This window comes from Erythrolamprus reginae, chromosome 12, assembly GCF_031021105.1.
Source record: "Erythrolamprus reginae isolate rEryReg1 chromosome 12, rEryReg1.hap1, whole genome shotgun sequence".
Classification (NCBI taxonomy): domain Eukaryota; kingdom Metazoa; phylum Chordata; class Lepidosauria; order Squamata; family Dipsadidae; genus Erythrolamprus; species Erythrolamprus reginae.
The window spans coordinates 7,808,660-7,829,613 of NC_091961.1; the positions used below are offsets into that span (position 1 = coordinate 7,808,660).

General features: G+C 42.7%; 1 protein-coding gene across 1 annotated transcript in view; it reads left to right on the forward strand.

Moving 5' to 3' along the window:
* Positions 1 to 20,710, forward strand: part of LOC139174779 (zinc metalloproteinase-disintegrin-like atragin) — a 38,747-nt gene extending 18,037 nt beyond the window's left edge. Inside the window, exons 10-17 of the mRNA XM_070765328.1 lie at positions 250 to 334; positions 2,376 to 2,506; positions 6,473 to 6,650; positions 8,417 to 8,506; positions 11,321 to 11,516; positions 14,322 to 14,424; positions 19,546 to 19,669; positions 20,256 to 20,710. Of these exons, the coding sequence (XP_070621429.1) occupies positions 250 to 334; positions 2,376 to 2,506; positions 6,473 to 6,650; positions 8,417 to 8,506; positions 11,321 to 11,516; positions 14,322 to 14,424; positions 19,546 to 19,669; positions 20,256 to 20,300 (952 nt within the window). The 3' untranslated portion in view covers positions 20,301 to 20,710. The remainder of the gene's footprint in view (positions 1 to 249; positions 335 to 2,375; positions 2,507 to 6,472; positions 6,651 to 8,416; positions 8,507 to 11,320; positions 11,517 to 14,321; positions 14,425 to 19,545; positions 19,670 to 20,255) is intronic.
* Positions 20,711 to 20,954: the final 244 nt, after the last annotated feature.

The following is a 20,954-nucleotide window of genomic DNA, read 5'->3' on the forward strand; positions in this document are numbered from 1 at the left end:
AATTTACACTAACCTAGTGGACTGGATTTAGACAACATGTTAACCCCTTACTAATTCATGCTAACACCAGCCAAATTAAATGGCTTCTGAGACTAGAGCCTAAAATAAATTCTAACATTCTGAAGATTGGTACTGGCTGAGAATGGGGTGAGGGCTTTGCAAAAGCCATGGAGAGTTATGTATGCGCTAACACTACACAATGTGCTTCTATCTTCTATATTTTTAACCCCCTCTCCTTCTTTCTTTTAGGGGCATTGACTTCAATGGACAAACTGTAGGACTTGGATATATGGACAGCTTCTGCCGTTCGAAGTATTCTTCAGCAGTTGTTCAGGTTATTAGAAGGGATATCTGTTACCCATTTGTACTCAAGTGAAAACTTATATACAGGAATTACTTTTTTTACAAATAAAATGTCTTCTTATTTTTGATCCATGTCATTTTTCACCCATACTTATTTGTGGATTTGACATCTCCAGGTCCTAACTCAATTGATGGCATTTTGACACAATGCATTCTAGACATGATGCAGATTGAGCTTTTTGTATGCAATGAACTATAAAAAAGAAGGTGATGATATATTACTTATGGGAGTTGGCCTTCTCCAGGTCCCGTTGACTAGACCAGTGTTCACTGGCTGGGGACTTCTGGGAGTTGAAGTCCAGATATCTTCAAATTGTCAAGGTTGGGAAACACTGGACTAGACAATGTTGTCTGGCAGGGCCTAGGGAAAGAGCCTTCTCTTTGGTGGCCCTGACCCTCTGGAATCAGCTCCTTTCATAGATTTGCACCGCCCCCACCCTCCTCGCCTTTTGCAAGACCCTTAAGACCCATCTATGTCACCAGGCATGGGGCAGCTAGACCATGCCCTCTTCTCCTCTGACTGTTATGTTATGTGTGGATGTGGTTGAGTAGACTGTTTTTTTAACATAAGGGGATTTTTAACTAACTGTTTTAACTATTAGATTTGTAGAGACTTTGTTTTGTATTGCATGTTGTGACCCACTCCGGGTCCTCGGAGAGGGGCCGCATACAAGTCTAAAGGATGATAATAATAATAATAATAATAATAATAATAATAATAATAATAATAATAATAATAAGTGTTGTATTGACATAATAATAATAATATAATGTTTCTGGATCAGGAAAAGTCGAACTGTGCTCTGATTGGCAAATGAGCAGGTCAAATCAGGTTGCAATACTTGCAAATAATATTTCTGAACAATATTCTCAGTGATCCTAATGAAAAATATGAATCACCCTTCTTTTCATCCAGTAAATTTAAGATCTAGGTTGCATAGGGTTGAGTTAATGTACATTGAGAAAATGAGAGAATAAACCTACCGGTACTTAGAAATAAATCTACTTAGAAATAAAGAAATTCCAGCATTTTAAGATCCTGCAAGAAAACCATATTAGTTAAGATGATGCTGTGCATTTATTGAGAAAAAATGAACATTATTATTATTATTATTATTATTATTATTATTATTATTGTTATTATTATTATTATTATGTCAGTGCAACACAGCAAACGAGATCACTATGCTGGATTTCGTATTTCATCACCAGTCGGGCGCTTCCCAAGCACCTAGGACTGCGTGATGTAGCGGCAAATGATGTTTGCCAATCCCAGTAAAGCGGCTTTTTGCAATTGACAGATGGAGATTTTGTCAATTCCGATGGTTTTCAAATGTCCGCTGAGATCCTTTGGTACTGCGCCCAGTGTGCCAAGTACCACTGGGACCACTTTCATTAATAATAATAATAATAATAATAATAATAATAATAATAATAATAAATTAGATTTGTATTCCGCCCCTCTCCAGAGACAGAAAGAATGTAGAGACATGGCAATTAAAAAAAATGTTTACAACAAAAATCATAAAGTTTTGTTTCTTAATAAGCAGAGGTAGGATGTGGGTAGTATTAGATGATCCTAAGTCTGTCATTTTTATTCAGAAAAAAAAATATTCAGAAAGAACAACTCATTCTTAAGTCTGTTTAAAGTCTGTTTAAAGCTTCAACCTTCAATATTCTTAAAATGCTAACTTGCACAAAAACCAATGAATATTTTTGGAGTGAAGTTTCCTGTAAGTTTTAGGAACTCAATAAATGCAGATATCAAATGGCTGCAAAGCTTTTGATCTTCTCCTGTGCTGCAGCTTCCAGGCTTTAAAGTTTCTTGTGGATGTATTTGTGGACATTCAGGAGTATTGGTGGGGAAACATACATTCAGAAGTGCTAGAGGAATTCTGAAATGACTTAAAATGTGTCACTTTGTCACCAGTTTTACCTACTTAGTGCTAATAATAATTAGATTCATTGTCAGTTTCTTGATGACAATAAACAAAGTGTTCTCTTTTCTTCAGGACCATAGCGAAGGAGCAATTTTTGTTGCAGCTACAATGGCCCACGAGATGGGTCATAATCTTGGTATCGGTCATGACAAAACTTCCTGTACTTGCCAGCCTAACTCATGCGTTATGACTGCATCATTAGGGTAAGGATAAAGGAAAACTTTTCATTCATTCATTCATCCATCCATCCATCCATCCATCCATCCATTCATTCAGATTTCTAGGCCGCCATTCTCATATTTAAAAAGGTAGAACTGTTCTCATCAATTGAATAACCACCATTCAATAGCTTCCCCAAAAACACAAGAGTTTAAAGAAAGAGAATAGGAAGCATAGCCCAAGAAACCAAATATCCATATCTGTGGTGGATAAAAGAGGAAAGCAGGTTAGACATTAGAGACTTTCCGCAAATGGGAAGCAGAATGGGGGAAAATATTCTGAACCGTGCAACAGCAGGAAGAAAAAGATAAAATACCGTGTTTCCCCGATAGTAAGACCCCCCCGATTGTAAGACATATGGGGGGTTTCAGGGGGGTCGGCTAATATAAGCCATACCCCGAAAGTAAGACATATGTCTTACTTTTGGGGAAACACGGTACTAAAAGCGAGGGAGCTGTGCGCAGTGGCGCGCTGCACCCAGAGCTTGGGCCACCCGGCGGGCGAGGCAGCGGCCCTGGCCGAAGCGGCGGAGCGGCCACCGCCCGAGCTCCCTCCGGAGCCTGCCGCCGTGCTTCCTCCGCCGGCCGAGGAGTCCTCCTTATCCGCGCCGGGTTTGGAGTAAGGCTTGAAGCTGGACTTGTCCTCGGCGCCGATGTCGCTGAGCTTCAAGGGTCCGCCTTTGGACGTCTCTTTGTCGGCGTTGGGCTTGCGCAGGAAGCGCAGTCGGAGCTCCCACTCGTGCCGCAGCCAGAGCCGCGCCGCTTCGGCCAGTGCCGCCGCCTCGCCCGCCGAGGACAAGTCCAGCTTCAAGCCTTACTCCAAACCCGGCGCGGATAAGGAGGACTCCTCGGCCGGCGGAGGAAGCTCGGAGGCGGCGGCAGGCTCCGGAGGGAGCTCGAGGTGAAGGGCGCAGCTCCGGCCACTCACCTCGCCCGCCCACCCGACGTCTCCGAAGCTTACCGGCCGGGATGGGCAACACGGCGGGAGCAGCGGGAGCAGCAGGAACAGCAACAAGCAGCGAAGCAGCCCGGCGAAGGCTTCTCCTGCCGAAAGGCGCCCGCCAGAGACCGGTAAGCTTCGGAGACGCCGGGTGGGCGGGCGAGGCGAGCGGCCGGAGCTGCGCCCTCCTTCGCCCACCTCTTTTCCGGCAGCTCCGGACGGGGCGGGCAGGTGGGGATGCGGATGTGTCTCCATGTGTTTGTGTGTGTGGGGGGGGGAGGGTGCTACTACTTTTTACCGGACACGGGTGTTGCGGGTTCGGGTAGGTGGGTTGGCCGGGTGTGTCTTATTTTTTCCAATATAAGACATACCCCGAAAGTAAGACATAGGGGGGCTTTTGGGGGTAAAAAGAAAGTAAGACACTGCCTTATTATCGGGGAAACACGGTAGTGTCCTCACCCTTCTAACATAGAAGGTATGTTACATCTGTCATATCTTGCAGTCTTTTGAAATCAACAATTTCTAGTCATTGACTTAAAACCATGTGTTTAGCAACCATTCAATGTTATAATCACACTGAAAAAAAAGACTTGGTCCTCACAGTTATAACCGCCACAGCCTCCCTTGAGTCACAGAATCAAAATTTGGGCAGTTGGTGTGACACTCACATGTATTTATGACTGTTGCAGCATCCTGCATTCATGTAATCATCATTTGTGGCTTTCCCAGCTGTCTTTCTTTCTTTCTTTCTTTCTTTCTTTCTTTCTTTCTTTCTTTCTTTCTCTCTCTCTCTCTCTCTCTCTTTCTGTCTGTCTTTCTGTCTGTCTGTCTGTCTTTCTGTCTTTCTTTCTTTCTTTCTGTCTTTCTTTCTGTCTTTCTGTCTTTCTTTCTGTCTTTCTGTCTGTCTGTCTGTCTTTCTGTCTTTCTTTCTTTCTTTCTTTCTCTCTTTCTTTGATTTTTATGCCGCCCTTCTCCTTAGACTCAGGGCAGCTTACAACAGGTTAGCAATAGCACTTTTTAACAGATCCCACATATTGCCCCCACAATCCGGGACCTCATTTTACCCACCTTGGAAGGATAGAAAGCTGAGTCAACCTTGAGCCGGTGATGAGATTTGAACTGCTGAGCTACAGATCTACAGTCAGCTTCAGTGGCCTGCAGTGTAGCACTCTACCTGCTGCGCCAGCCTGGCTGGAGGATATGCAAGCTGGAGTCCCTAATGACTGTGTGATTCACTTAAGAGAGTTTCCAAAACCAGTTGTAAAACTGAGCACGGCTCACTTAACAACTGGCTTGCTTAGCAATGGAAATTCTGGTCCCAGTTATGGTAGCAATTCAAGGACTAGCAATATTTTGTTCCGAGTGCATGTTTAGGCTTTACTTCTGCAAGAGGGAAAAAAAGAAGGAAAACAAATCAAAGGAATCTTTTCAGCAATTGCCTATTGCAGAACTTTCCATAACTTTTGTGTAAGAGTTTTGTGTAGCCTCAGTGAGCATGCCACCTATTGATCCATTTCTGGTTTCTTCTGCTAAAGCCATAGGACAGTGGGGGTGAACATATGGCATGAGTGCCACAGGTGTCACACAGAGCCATATATGAGGGCACGTGAGGCATTGCCCTATGTCAGCTCCAGCACCTGCATGTGCTGACCAGCTGATTTTTTGCCTTATTTTTGGCCATTTTCTCTCTGAAAAATGACCCAACAGGCCAAGTGGAAGTTCAGAGGCTTCAGTAAAGCCTGTGTGCAAACAGGGGAGATGGACAGCCTGGGAGTTGTGTGCATGCCCAGTGGGGAGAGCATTGCATTATTAGTGTGGGCATGCACTATGGCACATGTGCAACAGGTGGCACACATAGCCATATCATATACATATCATATACATATAGGGGCGAGTACAAGTGCACTAGAGTGCCTTCCATCCCCTGTCCTATTGCTCTCCTATATCTCCTATCCCTTTCTTCTATTCCTATATCTCTTCTTCTATTCCTTCATTGATATGTTCTATTACTATATCTTCTTTTCTATTCTTTCTTAGATATATTTTACTATGAGTATCTCCTCTATAACCTTCATCATGTATTTTATATAGATATATACCCACTAAAACCCTCATTGTGTATTGGAGAAAATAAATAAATGAATAAAATAAATAAATATCTGCTGGCATGCGAGCTGTTGCCTTAGCTTAGCTCCAGTGCTCATGTTCACACTGGCCAACTGATTTTGTGGCTCACAGGGAGGCTCTGGGAGAGTGTTTTTGGCTTCTGGAGGGCCTCCGGGGGGGTAGGAGAGGGCATTTTAGCTCTCCCAGGCTCTAGGGAAGCCTCCGGAGCTTGGGGAAGGTGAAAAACGGGCCTACTGGGCTCACCAGAAGTCACTAAATTTCATTTCTGGCCTCCAGAGGGCCTCTAGGAGGGCAAGGGAAGCTGTTTTCGCCCTCTTCAAACATTGAACTGCCCTAAGACTTCATCATCTCATATTTCATGCAATGGCAGTGAGGTCAGGAAGTATGGAGAATGCTACGTATCCTTTCCTTTCCTTATTGAAAGATTTCTGGGCATCATGATTTCTTTTTAATTACTTCAAGGTGTTTTGTGTGGAAGACCTTAGAGAACAATGTTGCTCAATGAATGTCATCAAATGGGTAAAAAAAAAAAAATCTATCGTTTTCCCTTCAATTATATTAGTGCCCTTCCACAGAGAAGCTGAGTAAAAAATGAAAATGAAAGGCAGCCCACTCAAACACAATTGGCTAATAACTCATAGAGTTCTCATTGAAAAATTATTTGGTTACTAAAGAAAAGAAAGTTGGTGGAAATAAAACTGAGGAAGCATAATTTGGAAGTAAGATCAAGGGGTCCAAAGAATTCTCTTACCTACTTTGTTAGCTTTAGAGGGGAAAAATCCTTTTAGCCATCCCTTTCCCATCTTATATGTTTTTGCAATGAATTCTGTTCCTAGTCCAAATATGGATGATGTTCTCATCTTATTTTTGGTCCATCTCTACAGTTTTTCACCTCCCTATGAGTTCAGCTCTTGTAGTCTTGAGCAACATCAGCAGTATCTTATTAAAGACCACCCGCAATGCATTCTCAACAAACCCTTGATCACAGATATTGTTGCACCTGCAGTTTGTGGAAATTACTTTTTAGAGGAGGGAGAAGATTGTGACTGTGGCTCTCCTGAAGTAAGTTTTCATTTTAATCAAGAGTGATTTGATACATTTTCTCAAAAAAGGGAATCCTTGAAAATTAATCTGGCTTTCTAAGAGGTTGGTTTGTGAATGGCATAAGTTTGTGCACTTTATATCCATGCATAATTCACCTTCAACTGCAACAACACACGAGCACGAAATCGATTTAAACTAAATGTCAATCATTCCAAACTTGACTGCAAAAAATACGACTTCAGCAACAGAGTAATCAATGCCTGGAATGCACTACCTGATTCTGTGGTTTCTACTCCTAACCCTAAAACCTTTAACCTTAGACTATCTACAATTGACCTCTCCCCTTTTCTAAGAGGTCTGTAAGGGACGTGCATAAGCGCACCACTGTGCCTGCCGTCCCTGTCCTATTGTCTACTTTTTATCATTACGTATCTAATGTTTTATTTGTACAAATTACCATCCTATAATTGTTTGAAAAAATAAATAAATAAAATAAAATGTATGCAATGGTTTCTTGGATTTGGAGAACCAGTGGTAGAGGAATAAAGAACTGATATCTCACTTCCATTTGGGAAAGACAACATATTTTTAAAAATGGCTGATTTAAACTTTCCAAGAAAATTCTTCCCTACTAAAACCCCCTATTTTGTTCCTATGGACACATTATCTGCCCAACTATTTTCTTGAGCTGCTTCCTCCCAGAAGTTATCATCTTTAATCTATTCTACGCTCTAATCCCAAATCCTTTTTATACGGACATTAATTTAGTGAAGTCTTCTTTTTTATTGTTAAATACATATGTAATGATTTGTAAGAATCATTGAGAGACTAAAGGAGAAGGAAAAGTCTACTATATAGACATATACAAAATCAATTAGCCTGCAAAACCCATGGACCGTGGGAAACACCTCAAGGGGAACACCTCCCACCTATTTTCTTGGTCCATAAAGATGAGGGGATGGAAATATACTTTCAGTATTGAACGATTCTGCTACTTTAACCTTACAATAAGGGTAGAGTTAATATCAGTGATGGGCTCCTACAGGAATGGTCAGGAACACAGTTGCGGTAGCAAAATTTGGAGCTCCACCCCAGAGCATCCAATTTGCACTGAACGATGCATGCATAAGCTACATCCTCGGTGTGGTAGTAAAAATTTTGGTAGCCCATCACTGGTTAATATTCATGGTTGGTGCTTCTTCTCTGGCCTACCAACAAAGGTTGGCATGAAGAGTAGAGTATCTCTGATGAAAAAGAAAGAAATGGGGGCTTTAGGTTATGTGGGCTTCACAATTGGGATACGAAGATACAGTAGTACCCCTAGATACGAGCATAATTCGTTCCAGAAGGGAGCTTGTATGTCGAGGCTACTCGTATCTGGAACAAATTACTTTAGACTTTGTTTTTCCCCTCCGAGATAACCAAAAGCAAGGATTCTTGCGCCACCTAGTGGACGCTCAGCTCGGGACTAGAACAAAAATGTCTCTCCCCTCATGGCTCGTATCTTGAAATACTCGCATGTAGAGCAGCTCGTATCTAGAGGTACTACTGTACTTTTATTTGTTTTCTCCTTTTCACATAGGAAATATCAGATACGTCTGTTTCGTGTAGATATGCCATCATCTGTTTGCAAACTGTTTGTCCATTTGCTGGCATGATCCCATAAGAGGGGACACATTGCAGAAATATCTTTTTCCTTGGCATTTTCCTTCTTCAAAATAGACCAATTACAAAAGATCAGTCTGAGACATCCCTGACATCATTTGATATGTTTTGATTTTCAGAATTGTCAAAGCACCTGCTGCAATGCTACGACTTGTAAACTACAACCTACGGCAAAGTGTGACTCTGGAGAGTGTTGTGAGCAATGCAACGTAAGATTTGTTTATTTTTAATACTAAGAGAGATTTTACCCTGTTCCATACTGTTCTGTCTGGGTCACTCGGGAGGCTATGACCAACCCAAAAAGATAAGCCAGACACACCGGTTGAATCCAAACACAGTTTTATAATGATAAAGAGAAAAGAAGCCAACAGAAAATGTCCTTACAGATCAGGAAAACACTGGAACTCCAAATAGATATACGAAGGCAATTGTTCATACAGGAACACAGGATTCTTAATGCCAGACGAGGCTGTTGAGCTAACAAACACACACACCTCCCACCAGTCTTCAAGGCTGCTGGGCCACGAGCCAGGAACAAAAACACTGAGAGAAAAGACAGATAACACCAACTCCCCTTTGATAACACTCCACGCTGCCGAAAGGGTTCGCATACCTTATAAACCCTTCCCTGCTAATGAGGACCACACCTCATTCAGCGCTGATAATATCTGCGCAGTTGATTTCCCCTTTGATCTCTGCGTCTCTGTCGCATACTGATGATAGCTTGTGCTTCGTCATCCAGAGACTCCAAGGAATCCAGAGAATCCAAGCTACTTGCTTGAGAGAGACCTTCCCCAGGGCTCTCAGGCCTTGCATCACCTTCACTTTCGTGACTGCTGTCTGACTGCCAAGAACTCTCCTCTCCGCTCTCAGCCTCCCCCGGGCATGGAGCCAGCAGAGACGCAGCTGGTCTTTGCTCTGGCTCAGGCTGAACCACAACACATACTAGATGTATAAATATGTAATATCACTTGACTGTTTACACTTAAACTTATTATTACTATTATTATTTTATTATTTATTAGATTTGTATGCCGCCCCTCTCCGTAGACTCGGGGCGGCTCACAACAGTGATAAAAACAATACATAATGACAAATCTAATAATTAGAATATAAAATAGCAATTATATATATGAAAAATCTAAAAGAGAAACCCCAGTAAATAAAAGCATATATACAATCATATTGTGCACAGAAACTACATAGGCAACGGGAAAGTATCTCAGTTCCCCCAAGCTTGACGACAGAGATGGGTTTTGAGGAGTTTACGAAAGGCAAGGAGGGTGGGGGCAGTCCTAATCTCTGGGGGGAGCTGATTCCAGAGGGTCGGAGCCGCCACAGAGAAGGCTCTCCACCTGGGTCCCGCCAGACGGCATTGTTTAGTCGACAGGACCCGGAGAAGACCAACTCTGTGGGACCTATCCCCTCTTCCAGTTTATTTGACCCTTGTGAACATATCCATAAGGAGGATAATTTAACAAAATTTTAGCCTTGTCTCAATTGAAAATGCACTCTTTTCGCGTGTTAAATAAAGTCTGTGAAAATAATATATATGTACTTTGATTGAGTTTGCATGGAAACCCAGTTTAAACAAGGGTGACCAATGTTTGAGATTGTGCCCTAACTCTAGATTCCTGACTTTCTAGAAAGTTTTAAGACAGGGGTGTCAAACTGGTGGCTCATAGGCCAGGTATGTCACACTTAGGCCATGCCCATCCCAACTCTGCAAATGAGAAAACTGTTGTGAAATGTCACATGATGGCAACGTGATGTGGCGAGTTTGATACTCATATTCTGGCAATGCTGTGACATTTTGAAGGTTCTGCAGGGCCACAAAGAGAGAGTTGCAAGTTCCTTATTCATTCTATATGGGATCCCAGTTGACTCTGCAACGAACTTTTTGAGCAGAAGGGCCCCAAACATTTTTCCCCCATATTTTCATTTCATGCCTATATTCAGAGCAAGAGAAGTCATTTTTCAGCACAACATTCTTCATCACCTTGAGGCTCGACTACTGTAACTACTGTTCAGAAACTTCATATCATGCAGAATGCAGCTGCGAGAGCAATCATGGGCTTTCCCAAAAATGCCCATGTCACACCAACACTCCGCAGTCTGCATTGGTTGCCGATCAGTTTCCGGTCACAATTCAAAGTGTTGGCTATCACCTATAAAGCCCTTCATGGCACCGGACCAGATTATCTCCGGGACCACCTTCTGCCGCACGAATCCCAGCGACCGGTTAGGTCCCACAGAGTGGGCCTTCTCCGGGTACCGTCAACCAAACAATGTCGTTTGGCAGGACCCAGGGGAAGAGCCTTCTCTGTGGCGGCCCCGGCCCTCTGGAACCAACTCCCCCCGGAGATTAGAATTGCCCCCACCCTCCTTGCCTTTCGTAAACTCCTTAAAACCCACCTCTGTCGTCAAGCGAGGGGGGACTGAGACATCTCCCCCTGCCTATGTAGTTCTAGTGCATGATATGACTGTATGTATGTTTTTTATATTGGGGTTCCTTGTTGTTAGATTTTTTAAATGTGTAATTGTTATCTTGGATTTTAATTATTAGATTTGTCAATATATATTGTTTTTGTCACTGTTGCGAGCCGCCGCGAATCTGCGGAGAGGGGCAGCATACAAATCTAATAAATACAAATACAATACAATACAATAGAAAATTCTATGAATGCTTCTTCACATTTTAGTAAATAAAAATATATCACGAGAAGAACAGCAATTAACTTTTGCCTGCTTTTTTGAGGCAGCCCAATCGATTTACACTTTATGGTGAGCCGATATGTAGACTTGTGTTTCAGGAATCAAACCTTTCATGACAATCATTTTCTTATAGCAAATAAGACAGGCTGGGACTTCTAAGCACTATGCACAATTTCAAAGTGGCAGGGATGCCTTGCTTAGTAATCCTCATGACTGGTGAAGAGGAACATTATGAATCATGGTTTGACTCTTTGACTCTCTGCTGCTAAAGAATGATAGCTGGGAGTATTTTTCATTCTCACCCTCAGTTTAAGGGAGCAGGAGTCGAATGCCGGGGAGTAAAGGATGACTGTGACTTGGCTGAAAGCTGCACTGGCCAATCTGGTGAATGTCCCACGGATCAGTTCCAGAGGGATGGACAACCATGCCAAAACAACGAGGGTTACTGCTACAATGGGAAATGTCCCACCTTGGCAAGCCAATGTATTGATATCTTTGGGCCAGGTAAATCAACCTTAGTATTTCAGAATAATGGTGTCATAAAAAATTAAGGCAATCATTGTATTAATCAAAGATTTTCTCTCTTGTATTCACACTAAATTATTACATTTCTGTTCTATAACAGATTAAAAAGGAGCCTTGGGCATCTTCTGGTCCAACACTATCCTCAAATAACAAACTGTATACCATTTTCCATCTTTTCTTTAAAAAATCTCCGGTGTTGGAGCACCTACAACTTCTGAGGGTTTTGTAAACATGCAATAATTTTCCAAGACAAAGTTCTTTCTTTGGAGGCTTTAGAGCCCAGTCTTCCAGATCTTTTGGTTTAAAGCTTTAGTTATTCCTCCAGAACATATCCAATGGTCCAAGGTGATGGCAGTTGTAGACAAGAAATCTGGAAAGACTTTGGAGAAAAGATGATTTTGAGGGTTGTGGATACCTTCCCAAACTGGACAAAGGCCTGAACCAATCTCAATGGGAGATCATGTAAATTGATCATGGGACTGTGTGCTAAGATTATTCAAACCCCAGGGCTGAAATTGTCTTTACATTTGGCACAATCATTGAAGAAACATATATTGGGGGATGTGATTCTTGTCACTAATCACTCCTGACTTTCAGACTACAGTAATACCTCATCTTACGAACCTAATTGGTTCCCGGGGGAGGTTCGTAAGATGAAAAGTTCGTAAAATCAATTAATCCATGCAACAAAAAAACGCCGCCGCCCGGCTGTCACCTTTTAAAACAGCTGGGGGGGGGCCTTCTCAGCGTCCTCCTGAACCCGAACGCCAAACCCAAACTTCTGGGTTCGGCTTTCGGGAGGCCGCCGAGAAGCCCCCCACCTGTTTTAAAAGGTGACAGCCGGGCGACGGGGCTTCTCAGCGGCCTCCCGGACGCCGAACCCGGAAGTTTGGCAAAAGTTCAGGTTCAGGAGGCCGCTGAGAAGCCCCGCCACCCAGCTGTCACCTTTTAAAACAGCCGGGGGGCTTCTCGGTGGCCTCCCGAATGCCGAACCTGGAAGTTCGGGTTTGGCGTTCGGGTTCAGGAGGATGCTGAGAAGCCCCCCGGCTGTTTCAAAAAGCGACAGCCAAGCGGCGGGGCTTCGCGGTGGCGGCAGTGGCGGGTTTGTAAGAAGGAAAAAGTTTGTAAGAAGAGGCAAAAATTTTCTGAACCCCGGGTTCATATCTCGGGTTGTTCGTAAGACGAGGGGTTCGTATCATGCGGTACCACTGTATGCACAAAATTGTCACCATGGTTTTATGTTGAAAAAGGAAACTAAAAACAAGTTCCCTTTTTCATATAAGATAGTTTTCACTACACAGGGTAATTTATTTTGGCCATAGATTAGTGGTGCAGTGAGGCTTTGCATATAGAAGGTCCAAATACAGGTTTAGGTTCATTAATGAAAGAGTCAGAATTAACCAAATAACTGAGTTGAAGGAGCCTTGGAGGTCTTCTAGCCCAACCCCCAACCAAGCAGGAAACCATATCCCATTTCCACAACTTCTGAAGGCCAAGTATTCCACTGATTAATTGTTCTGTCAGGGAAGTTCTTCATATGGTTTAGCCTTCAATTCCACAATGGCATTTGCTGTTTTTTTTCTGTATTCTTTCTATAATCTCAACATCTTTTTTATATCATGGCCAACAAAATGGGATGCAATATTCCAAGTGTGGTCTTGCCAAAGCATTAACGGTACTAACACTTCACATAATTTTGATTTTATCCCTCTGTTAGTATAGCCTGTTTTGGATTTTTAGTATTTGCAGCACACTACTGGTGCATATTTAAGTGGCTGTCCATTAGGACTTTATGATGGTAACTTGTTGCTGGTATCCTAAGATTTTTATTAATATTGATTGTTTCTTCATTGCTTATTTGACCCCATGACAATCGTTAAGTGTTGTACCATATGATTCTTGACTCATAAATATTAACTATAGTTAGGCTACACAATTGAACTAGAAAAATGGGAAAAATTATGGATTAACAATTGGCAGATGACAAGATCGACCGCATTCAAGGAAAACCAATTAAAAATGTTCTACAGGTGGCACCTATCGCCAGAAAGACTTGCAAAAATGTTCCCAAAAACCTCTCCAATATGTTGGAAGTGTAAAAAAGAAAGAGGCACGTTCTACCACCAATGGTGGACATGCACACAGGCAAAAAAGTTTTGGAATAAAATAACAAATTGGTTAAAAGAAATAGCAAATGAAGAAATAAAAAAAAACCCAAAATTATATGTATTGGGTATTTTTAATAAAAAAATAGAAAAAGAAGTAAGATACCTAGTTATACATATACTAACAGCTGCCAGAATAGTATATGCCCAACAGTGGAAAACAGATAAAATGCCGGAAGAAAACATAATAATTAAAAAAATACTAGACTATGTGGAGATGGACAGGCTATCCAAAAGATTAGAGGGAAAAGAAGAATCAGATTACTATAAAACATGGGCAAAATTTTATGATTGGCTAAAATAAATAAATAAATAAAAATTTATGCAAAGCAACACGTAAAATAAAAGAATTCAAAAATTAATATTATGCAAAAGAAGTGTAATTCTCTGATCAAATATCCAAAAAAAATAGTGGGGAAAATTTCATTTCCCAAATGTTGTATGTTTTTATGTATGGTTTTTTTCCCTTTGTCTTGTATGTCACATTTGTAAAATAAAAAATAAATAAATAAATAAATAAAAATATTAACTATAGTTTCTGTAATTCTCTGAGTCGTTCTTCATCCTGCTAGCATGTTATAAACTCATGTTTATCTTGGTTCCTTATTCTCTCTTGCAGGTAACAATGTGGGTCGAGATGGATGTTTTCAAATTAACCTATTCGGTACAGATTTTGGCTACTGCAGAAGGGAAAACGGTGTAAAGAGTCCATGTAAACCACAGTAAGCAATCTAAATTATTTCCTTCTATGATGGTGATATAATATAAGGATAATAAGAAATATTTTAGGGTCCAAATCTGGGGGAATATGAATCTGTCATCCGGCGAACACAGTAGAAATGTGAGTCAATTTCTGAATGGCTAATTTTCCTTCGTTTTCCATTTTGGGAAACTGCGTTTTAAAGGATTGTGTTCAGAAAGGACAAATAGTTCTTGACTTACAACCATTTGTTTAATGACTTCTAAGAAGTGACTTACAACTGTTGCAGTATTCCTATAGTCATGTGACCAAAATTTGGATGCTTGGCAACCTGGCTGGGCCCAGAGGGAGGAGTTCCTCTCTCTGAAATTTGCCCAGCTGGGTTTCAGATATGGCATCAACCTCGACCCCAGGGAAGTGGGGGAGGAGTGGCTATTATAGCCAGGGAGTGCCTTTGCCTACGTGGACTCATTGCTCCAGAGATTGCGGGTTGCGAGTCTCTCTTGATGAAGTTGGACTTAGGGGTTCAGGTGGGCTTGTTTCTCACGTACCTGCCTCCCAGCTGCGTGTCAAAAGCCCTGCCTGTGCTGCTCGAGGAGGTAGCCGGGTTGGCGGTGGAGTTCCCCAGACTTATTGTCTTGGGGGACTTCAATCTGCCGTCACTTGGCGAAGCCTCTGGACTGGCACAGGAATTCATGGCCACCATGACAGCCATGGACCTGACTCAAGTAATACAGGGTCCGACTCACGAGGGAGGATACACACCCGACATGGTATTCCTCTCTGAGCAATTGAGTAATGGTCAGAGACTAAGGGGCTTAGAAGTATTGCCTTTGTCGTGGTCAGACCATTTTCTACTACGGCTTGACTTCCCGGCTCCAATCCTTCCCCACAGGGAGGCGGAACCAATTAAGATGTTCCGCCCCAGATGCCTGATGGACCCAGAGGGCTTTCAGACGGCGCTTGGGGTTATTCCAGATGCACTCGTCCACAGTTCGGCGGAGTCTCTTGCGGAAGCCTGGAACAAGGCTGTAGCAGAGGCTCTTGATCGGATTGCGCATTTGCGACTTCTCCGTGGCACTAGACCCCGTAGAGGTCCATGGTTCAACGAGGAGCTCCGGGAGTTGAAATGCCAGAAGAGACGTCTAGAGAAGCGATGGAGGAGGAGTAAGTCTGAATCTGATCAAACACTTGTAAGAGCTTTTATTAAGACTTACAAAGTGGCGCTCAAGGCGACAAGATGCGTGTATCATGCCGCCTTGATTGCATCAACGGAATCCTGCCTGGCCGCTCTGTTTAGGGTGACCCACTCCCTTCTTAACCAGGGGGGAGTTGGGGAGCCCTTACAGAGTAGTGCCGAGGATTTTAACACGTTTTTTGCTGATAAAATCACTCAGATCTGGGCGGACCTCGACTCCAATTGGAAAACAGAGTCGGCTGACAACGAGTCCGTCGAGGTGACTGGGGCCCGTACTTGTCCACCTGTCTGGGAAGAGTTTGATCTGGTGACACCTGATGAAGTGGACAAGGCCATTGGAGCTGTGAGTTCCGCCACCTGTTTACTGGATCCGTGTCCCTCCTGGCTGGTTTCGGCCAGCAGGGATGTGACACGGAGCTGGGTCCAGGAGATTGTCAACGCTTCCTTGTGGAGGGGATCCTTTCCATCATCCTATAAAGAGGTGCTCGTGCGCCCCCTCCTCAAGAAGCCCACCCTGGACCCAGCCGTACTCAATAACTACCGTCCAGTCTCCAACCTTCCCTTTATGGGGAAGGTTGTTGAGAAGGTGGTGGCACTCCAGCTCCAACGGTCCTTGGAAGAAGCCGATTATCTAGGTTCCCAGCAGCTAGGTTCCCAGCAGCTGGTTACAGCACAGAAACTGCTTTGGTCGAGTTGATGGATGATCTCTGGCAGGCCCGGGACAGGAGTTTATCCTCTGTCCTGGTGCTTCTTGACCTCTCAGTGGCTTTCGATACCATCGACCATGGTATCCTTCTGCACCGGCTGGAGGGGTTGGGGCTGGGAGGCACTGTTCTCCAGCGGTTCTCCTCCTACCTCTCTGGTCGGTCACAGTCGGTGTTAGTGGGGGGCCAGATGTCGACCCCGAGGTCTCTCCCTTGTGGGGTGCCTCAGGAGTCGGTCCTCTCCCCCCTGCTATTTAATATCTACATGAAACCGCTGGGTGAGATCATTCAAGGGCATGGGGTGAGGTATCATCAGTACGCTGATGATACCCAGCTTTACATCTCCACCCCATGTCCAGTCAACGAAGCAGTGGAAGTGATGTGCCGGTGTCTGGAGGCTGTTGGGGCCTGGATGGGTGTCAACAGACTCAAACTCAACCCGGATAAGACGGAGTGGCTGTGGGTTTTGCCTCCCAAGGACAATTCCATCTGTCCTTCCATTACCCTGGGGGGGAAATTATTGACCCCCTCGGAGAGGGTCCGCAACTTGGGTGTTCTCCTCGATCTACAGCTCACATTAGAGAACCATCTTTCAGCTGTGGCGAGGGGGGCGTTTGCCCAGGTTCGCCTGGTGCACCAGTTGCGGCCCTATCTGGACCGGGACTCACTGCTCACAGTCACTCATGCCCTCATCACCTCGAGGTTCGACTACTGTAATGCTCTCTACATGGGGCTACCTTTGAAAAGTGTTTGGAAACTCCAGATCATGCAGAATGCAGCTGCGAGAGCAGTCATGGGCTTACCTAGGTATGCCTATGTTTCACCAACACTCCGCAGTCTGCATTGGTTGCCGATCAATTTCCAGTCACAATTCAAAGTGTTGGTTATGACCTTTAAAGCCCTTCATGGCACTGGACCAGAATATCTCCGAGATCGTCTGCTGCCGCACGAATCCCAGCGACCGATTAGGTCCCACAGAGTGGGCGTTCTCCGGGTCCCGTCAACTAAACAATGTCGGTTGGCGGGCCCTAGGGGAAGAGCCTTCTCTGTGGCGGCCCTGACCCTCTGGAACCAACTCCCCCCGGAGATTAGAACTGCCCCTACTCTCCTTGCCTTTCGTAAGCTCCTTAAGACCCACCTTTATCGTCAGGCATGGGGGAACTGAGACATCTCCCCCGGGCATATACAATTTATGAATGGTATGTCTGTATGTATGTTTGTTTAGAAAATTGGTTTTTTAAAATATTTTTAAACTGTAATTTAGATTTGTTGTAAATTGTTTCACTTTGTTGTGAGCCGCCCTGAGTCTGCAGAGAGGGGCGGCATACAAATCTAAATAATAAACAAACAAACAAACAAACACACACACACACACACACACACACACACACATATATATATTTATGAAAGCTGCAGTGTCTCCAGAACACATGATAATCATTTGCAACTTTCCAGCCAGCTTCCAATAAAACAAAGACAATGAGGGAAGTCAGATTTACTTAACAACCATGTGATTTATTTAGCAATTGTAGTGATTCACTTAACCACGTCAAAAAAAAGATAAAATTGGGTGCAGCTCACTTATCAATAGCCTTGTTTAGAAATTGAAAATTCTTCATGCATTTGTGGTCATACTATAATCAGCATTTCCCTTTGGGCTGACATCACCCAGCGAGTTTACCCTGCATATTACTGAATAAACCCTGGTTCGCGAGTTTATGAATTGCATTTATCCAGAAATCATGATTTAGAAACCACAATGGCTAAATTTGTACCACATGTTGAACCCAAACTAAACAATAAGCCACATTATCTTTTAGTGATATGCATAAATCCAGATTCTGCTTTTGGTTCTTACACAAACTCATAGAGCCCTGGGCCATTGTTTCTTATTGAAACAAGATAATTTCTTATTTTCTACATCCCTGTTTCAATCTTTATTCCTCTTTACTCTCATTTTTTTTACTAGCTTGAAATAAAAACATAGAAACATAGAAGACTGACGGCAGAAAAAGACCTCATGGTCCATCTAGTCTGCCCTTATACTATTTCCTGTATTTTATCTTACAATGGATATATGTTTATCCTAGGCATGTTTAAATTCAGTTACTGTGGATTTACCAACCACGTCTGCTGGAAGTTTGTTCCAAGCATCTACTACTCTTTCAGTAAAATAATATTTTCTCATGTTGCTTTTGATCTTTCCCCCAACTAACTTCAGATTGTGTCCCCTTGTTCTTGTGTTCACTTTCCTATTAAAAAGATTTCCCTCCTGAACCTTATTTAACCCTTTAACATATTTAAATGTTTCGATCATGTCCCCCCTTTTCCTTCTGTCCCCCAGACTATACAGGTTGAGTTCATGAAGTCTTTCCTGATACGTTTTATGCTTAAGACCTTCCACCATTCTTGTAGCCTGTCTTTGGACCCGTTCAATTTTGTCAATATCTTTTTGTAGGTGAGGTCTCCAGAACTAAACACAGTATTCCAAATGTGGTCTCACCAGCGTTCTATATTAGGGGATCACAATCTCCCCCTTCCTGCTTGTTATACCTCTAGCTATGCAGCCAAGCATCCTACTTGCTTTTCCTACTGCCCGACCACACTGCTCACCCATTTTGAGACTGTCAGAAATCACTACCCCTAAATCCTTCTCTTCTGAAGTTTTTGCTAACACAGAACTGCCAATGCAATACTCAGATTGAGGATTCCTTTTCCCCAAGTGCATTATTTTACATTTGGAAATATTAAACTGCAGTTTCCATTGCTTTGACCATTTATCTAGTAAAGCTAAATCATTTACCATATTACAGACCCCTCCAAGAATATCAACCCTATTGCACACTTTAGAGTCATTGGCAAATAGGGAAACCTTCCCTACCAAACCTTCCCCTATGTCATATGAAATGAAATAATAGCTATTTTTCAGTGAAATTTCCCTCTCCAAAGTTTATTGCAGTACCCCCAGTCTTTGGATTTCAACTTCCATCATCCCCTGCCATCCAATGATCAGAGATTATGAGAATGTTAGGCTGGAGATCTGGAAAAATCTCTAAATTCTCACCACCGAGTTGCCCATCATCTTGGTTTTTTTAATTTTTAACTTCTGTTCTAATTATAATTGTTTTTAGTAATTTCTAACTTGTTATTATATTGTGGGTTACCCAAGAGATAAGCAAAGGGAAATCCTCTCATTACTCTACTCTGTTTAATTAGAATGTATTCGTTGTTCCCTTTTCAGAGATATAAAGTGTGGCAGGTTATACTGCACAGAGGAAAACAAGAAGTTGTGCCAAATGAGATATCTTCCAAACACCCCAGATGATGGAATGGTTGAACCTGGAACAAAATGTGGAGATGGAAAGGTTAGTAGAAGATTACCTCTAAATCTGTATGTTCTGATTCCAAAGATTGATCGCTAAAAATGTCACAATGGATCTTGCTGAAAGCTGGTTTAGATTTTTGTCGCTACAGTGAATCTACAGAGAAGAAAAAGTATCCCTCTAGCTTTCTTTTGGTTTTCTTATTATTTTGTTTTTCCTTCAAACAATAACCACAACATATGAAGTGACTGTCTAGCAATGTTTCGTTCTTCTAAGAACAAAATGCCTGGCCTTCTCAGAGCCTTGTGGTTCTCCCTTACAGCACTGTCAAGAGACAGTCCTTTCTCTTAAATTGTAGGTATCTCCATAGGGAAGGTGAAAGAGAGAAGAGAGAAAACCAGGGGTAGAATTGGTTGTGATTTAAAGGACACAAATTCAATGAAGCCACTTAGAAGTGCTGAAGCAATCCCAAAAGCTTATCTAAAAGGATCAAGAATTACTTCTTCCTGTTTTTTTATACTATGTAGAACCTGAAAGAAGTACAGATTAGTTCTAAGGTATGAAAGAGTTTGGTTGTGTAGGAAGGTGCTGTCTTACTCTATTGATAATCTCTTACTTTGACTTTCAGGTTTGCAGCAACAGGGAATGTGTTGACGTGAAAACAGCCTATTGATCAACCACTGGCTCCTCTCATTTTTTTCATTTTGGAGATTCTCCTTCCAGAAGGCTTCCCATAAAGAGAGCCATCTTTCTTTATCCTACTATTAAATCTCTCTTAGCTTCCGAATGGCATCTAAAATTTGCAACATTTCTTCTCCATATTTAATCCAATTATCTTTTGTTATAATCAAACCTTTTCCCTTCCATAAAGCTACATTGTCATGTACAATACCGAAGGCTTATTTACTCTCAAGGGGAAAAGGGGGGGCAATTTTACCATTTGCTAATTTCAATGCACATTTAATGTAATAATTTCTGCTTTTTGAGCTGGGGTATTTCAAAGGCAATGCTCCTTCTCTCCAAATTTTATGCTGGCTTTCCAAGATGTAGCTGCTTCTATCAATAAAATATTATCATTCTAAATTTGGTCTCTTCTACACATAATTCTGCGCTTGCATGGATCCAAAACGTCTTCATCCAAATCAATGGAAGATAAGGGAGATTGACTGCCTTGGCTGTGTGCCAAACCCCCCTCTGCCGAGTCACTCCCACCTTCTTCTTCGTCCGAAGAAACTAAACTCTGCCGGCAAAAACACAGGCCTGTCACATGTTGAAGTTTCCCCTGCATCCACCTCCACATTCCCTGGGGCAGGAGCTGGGCCAGAGC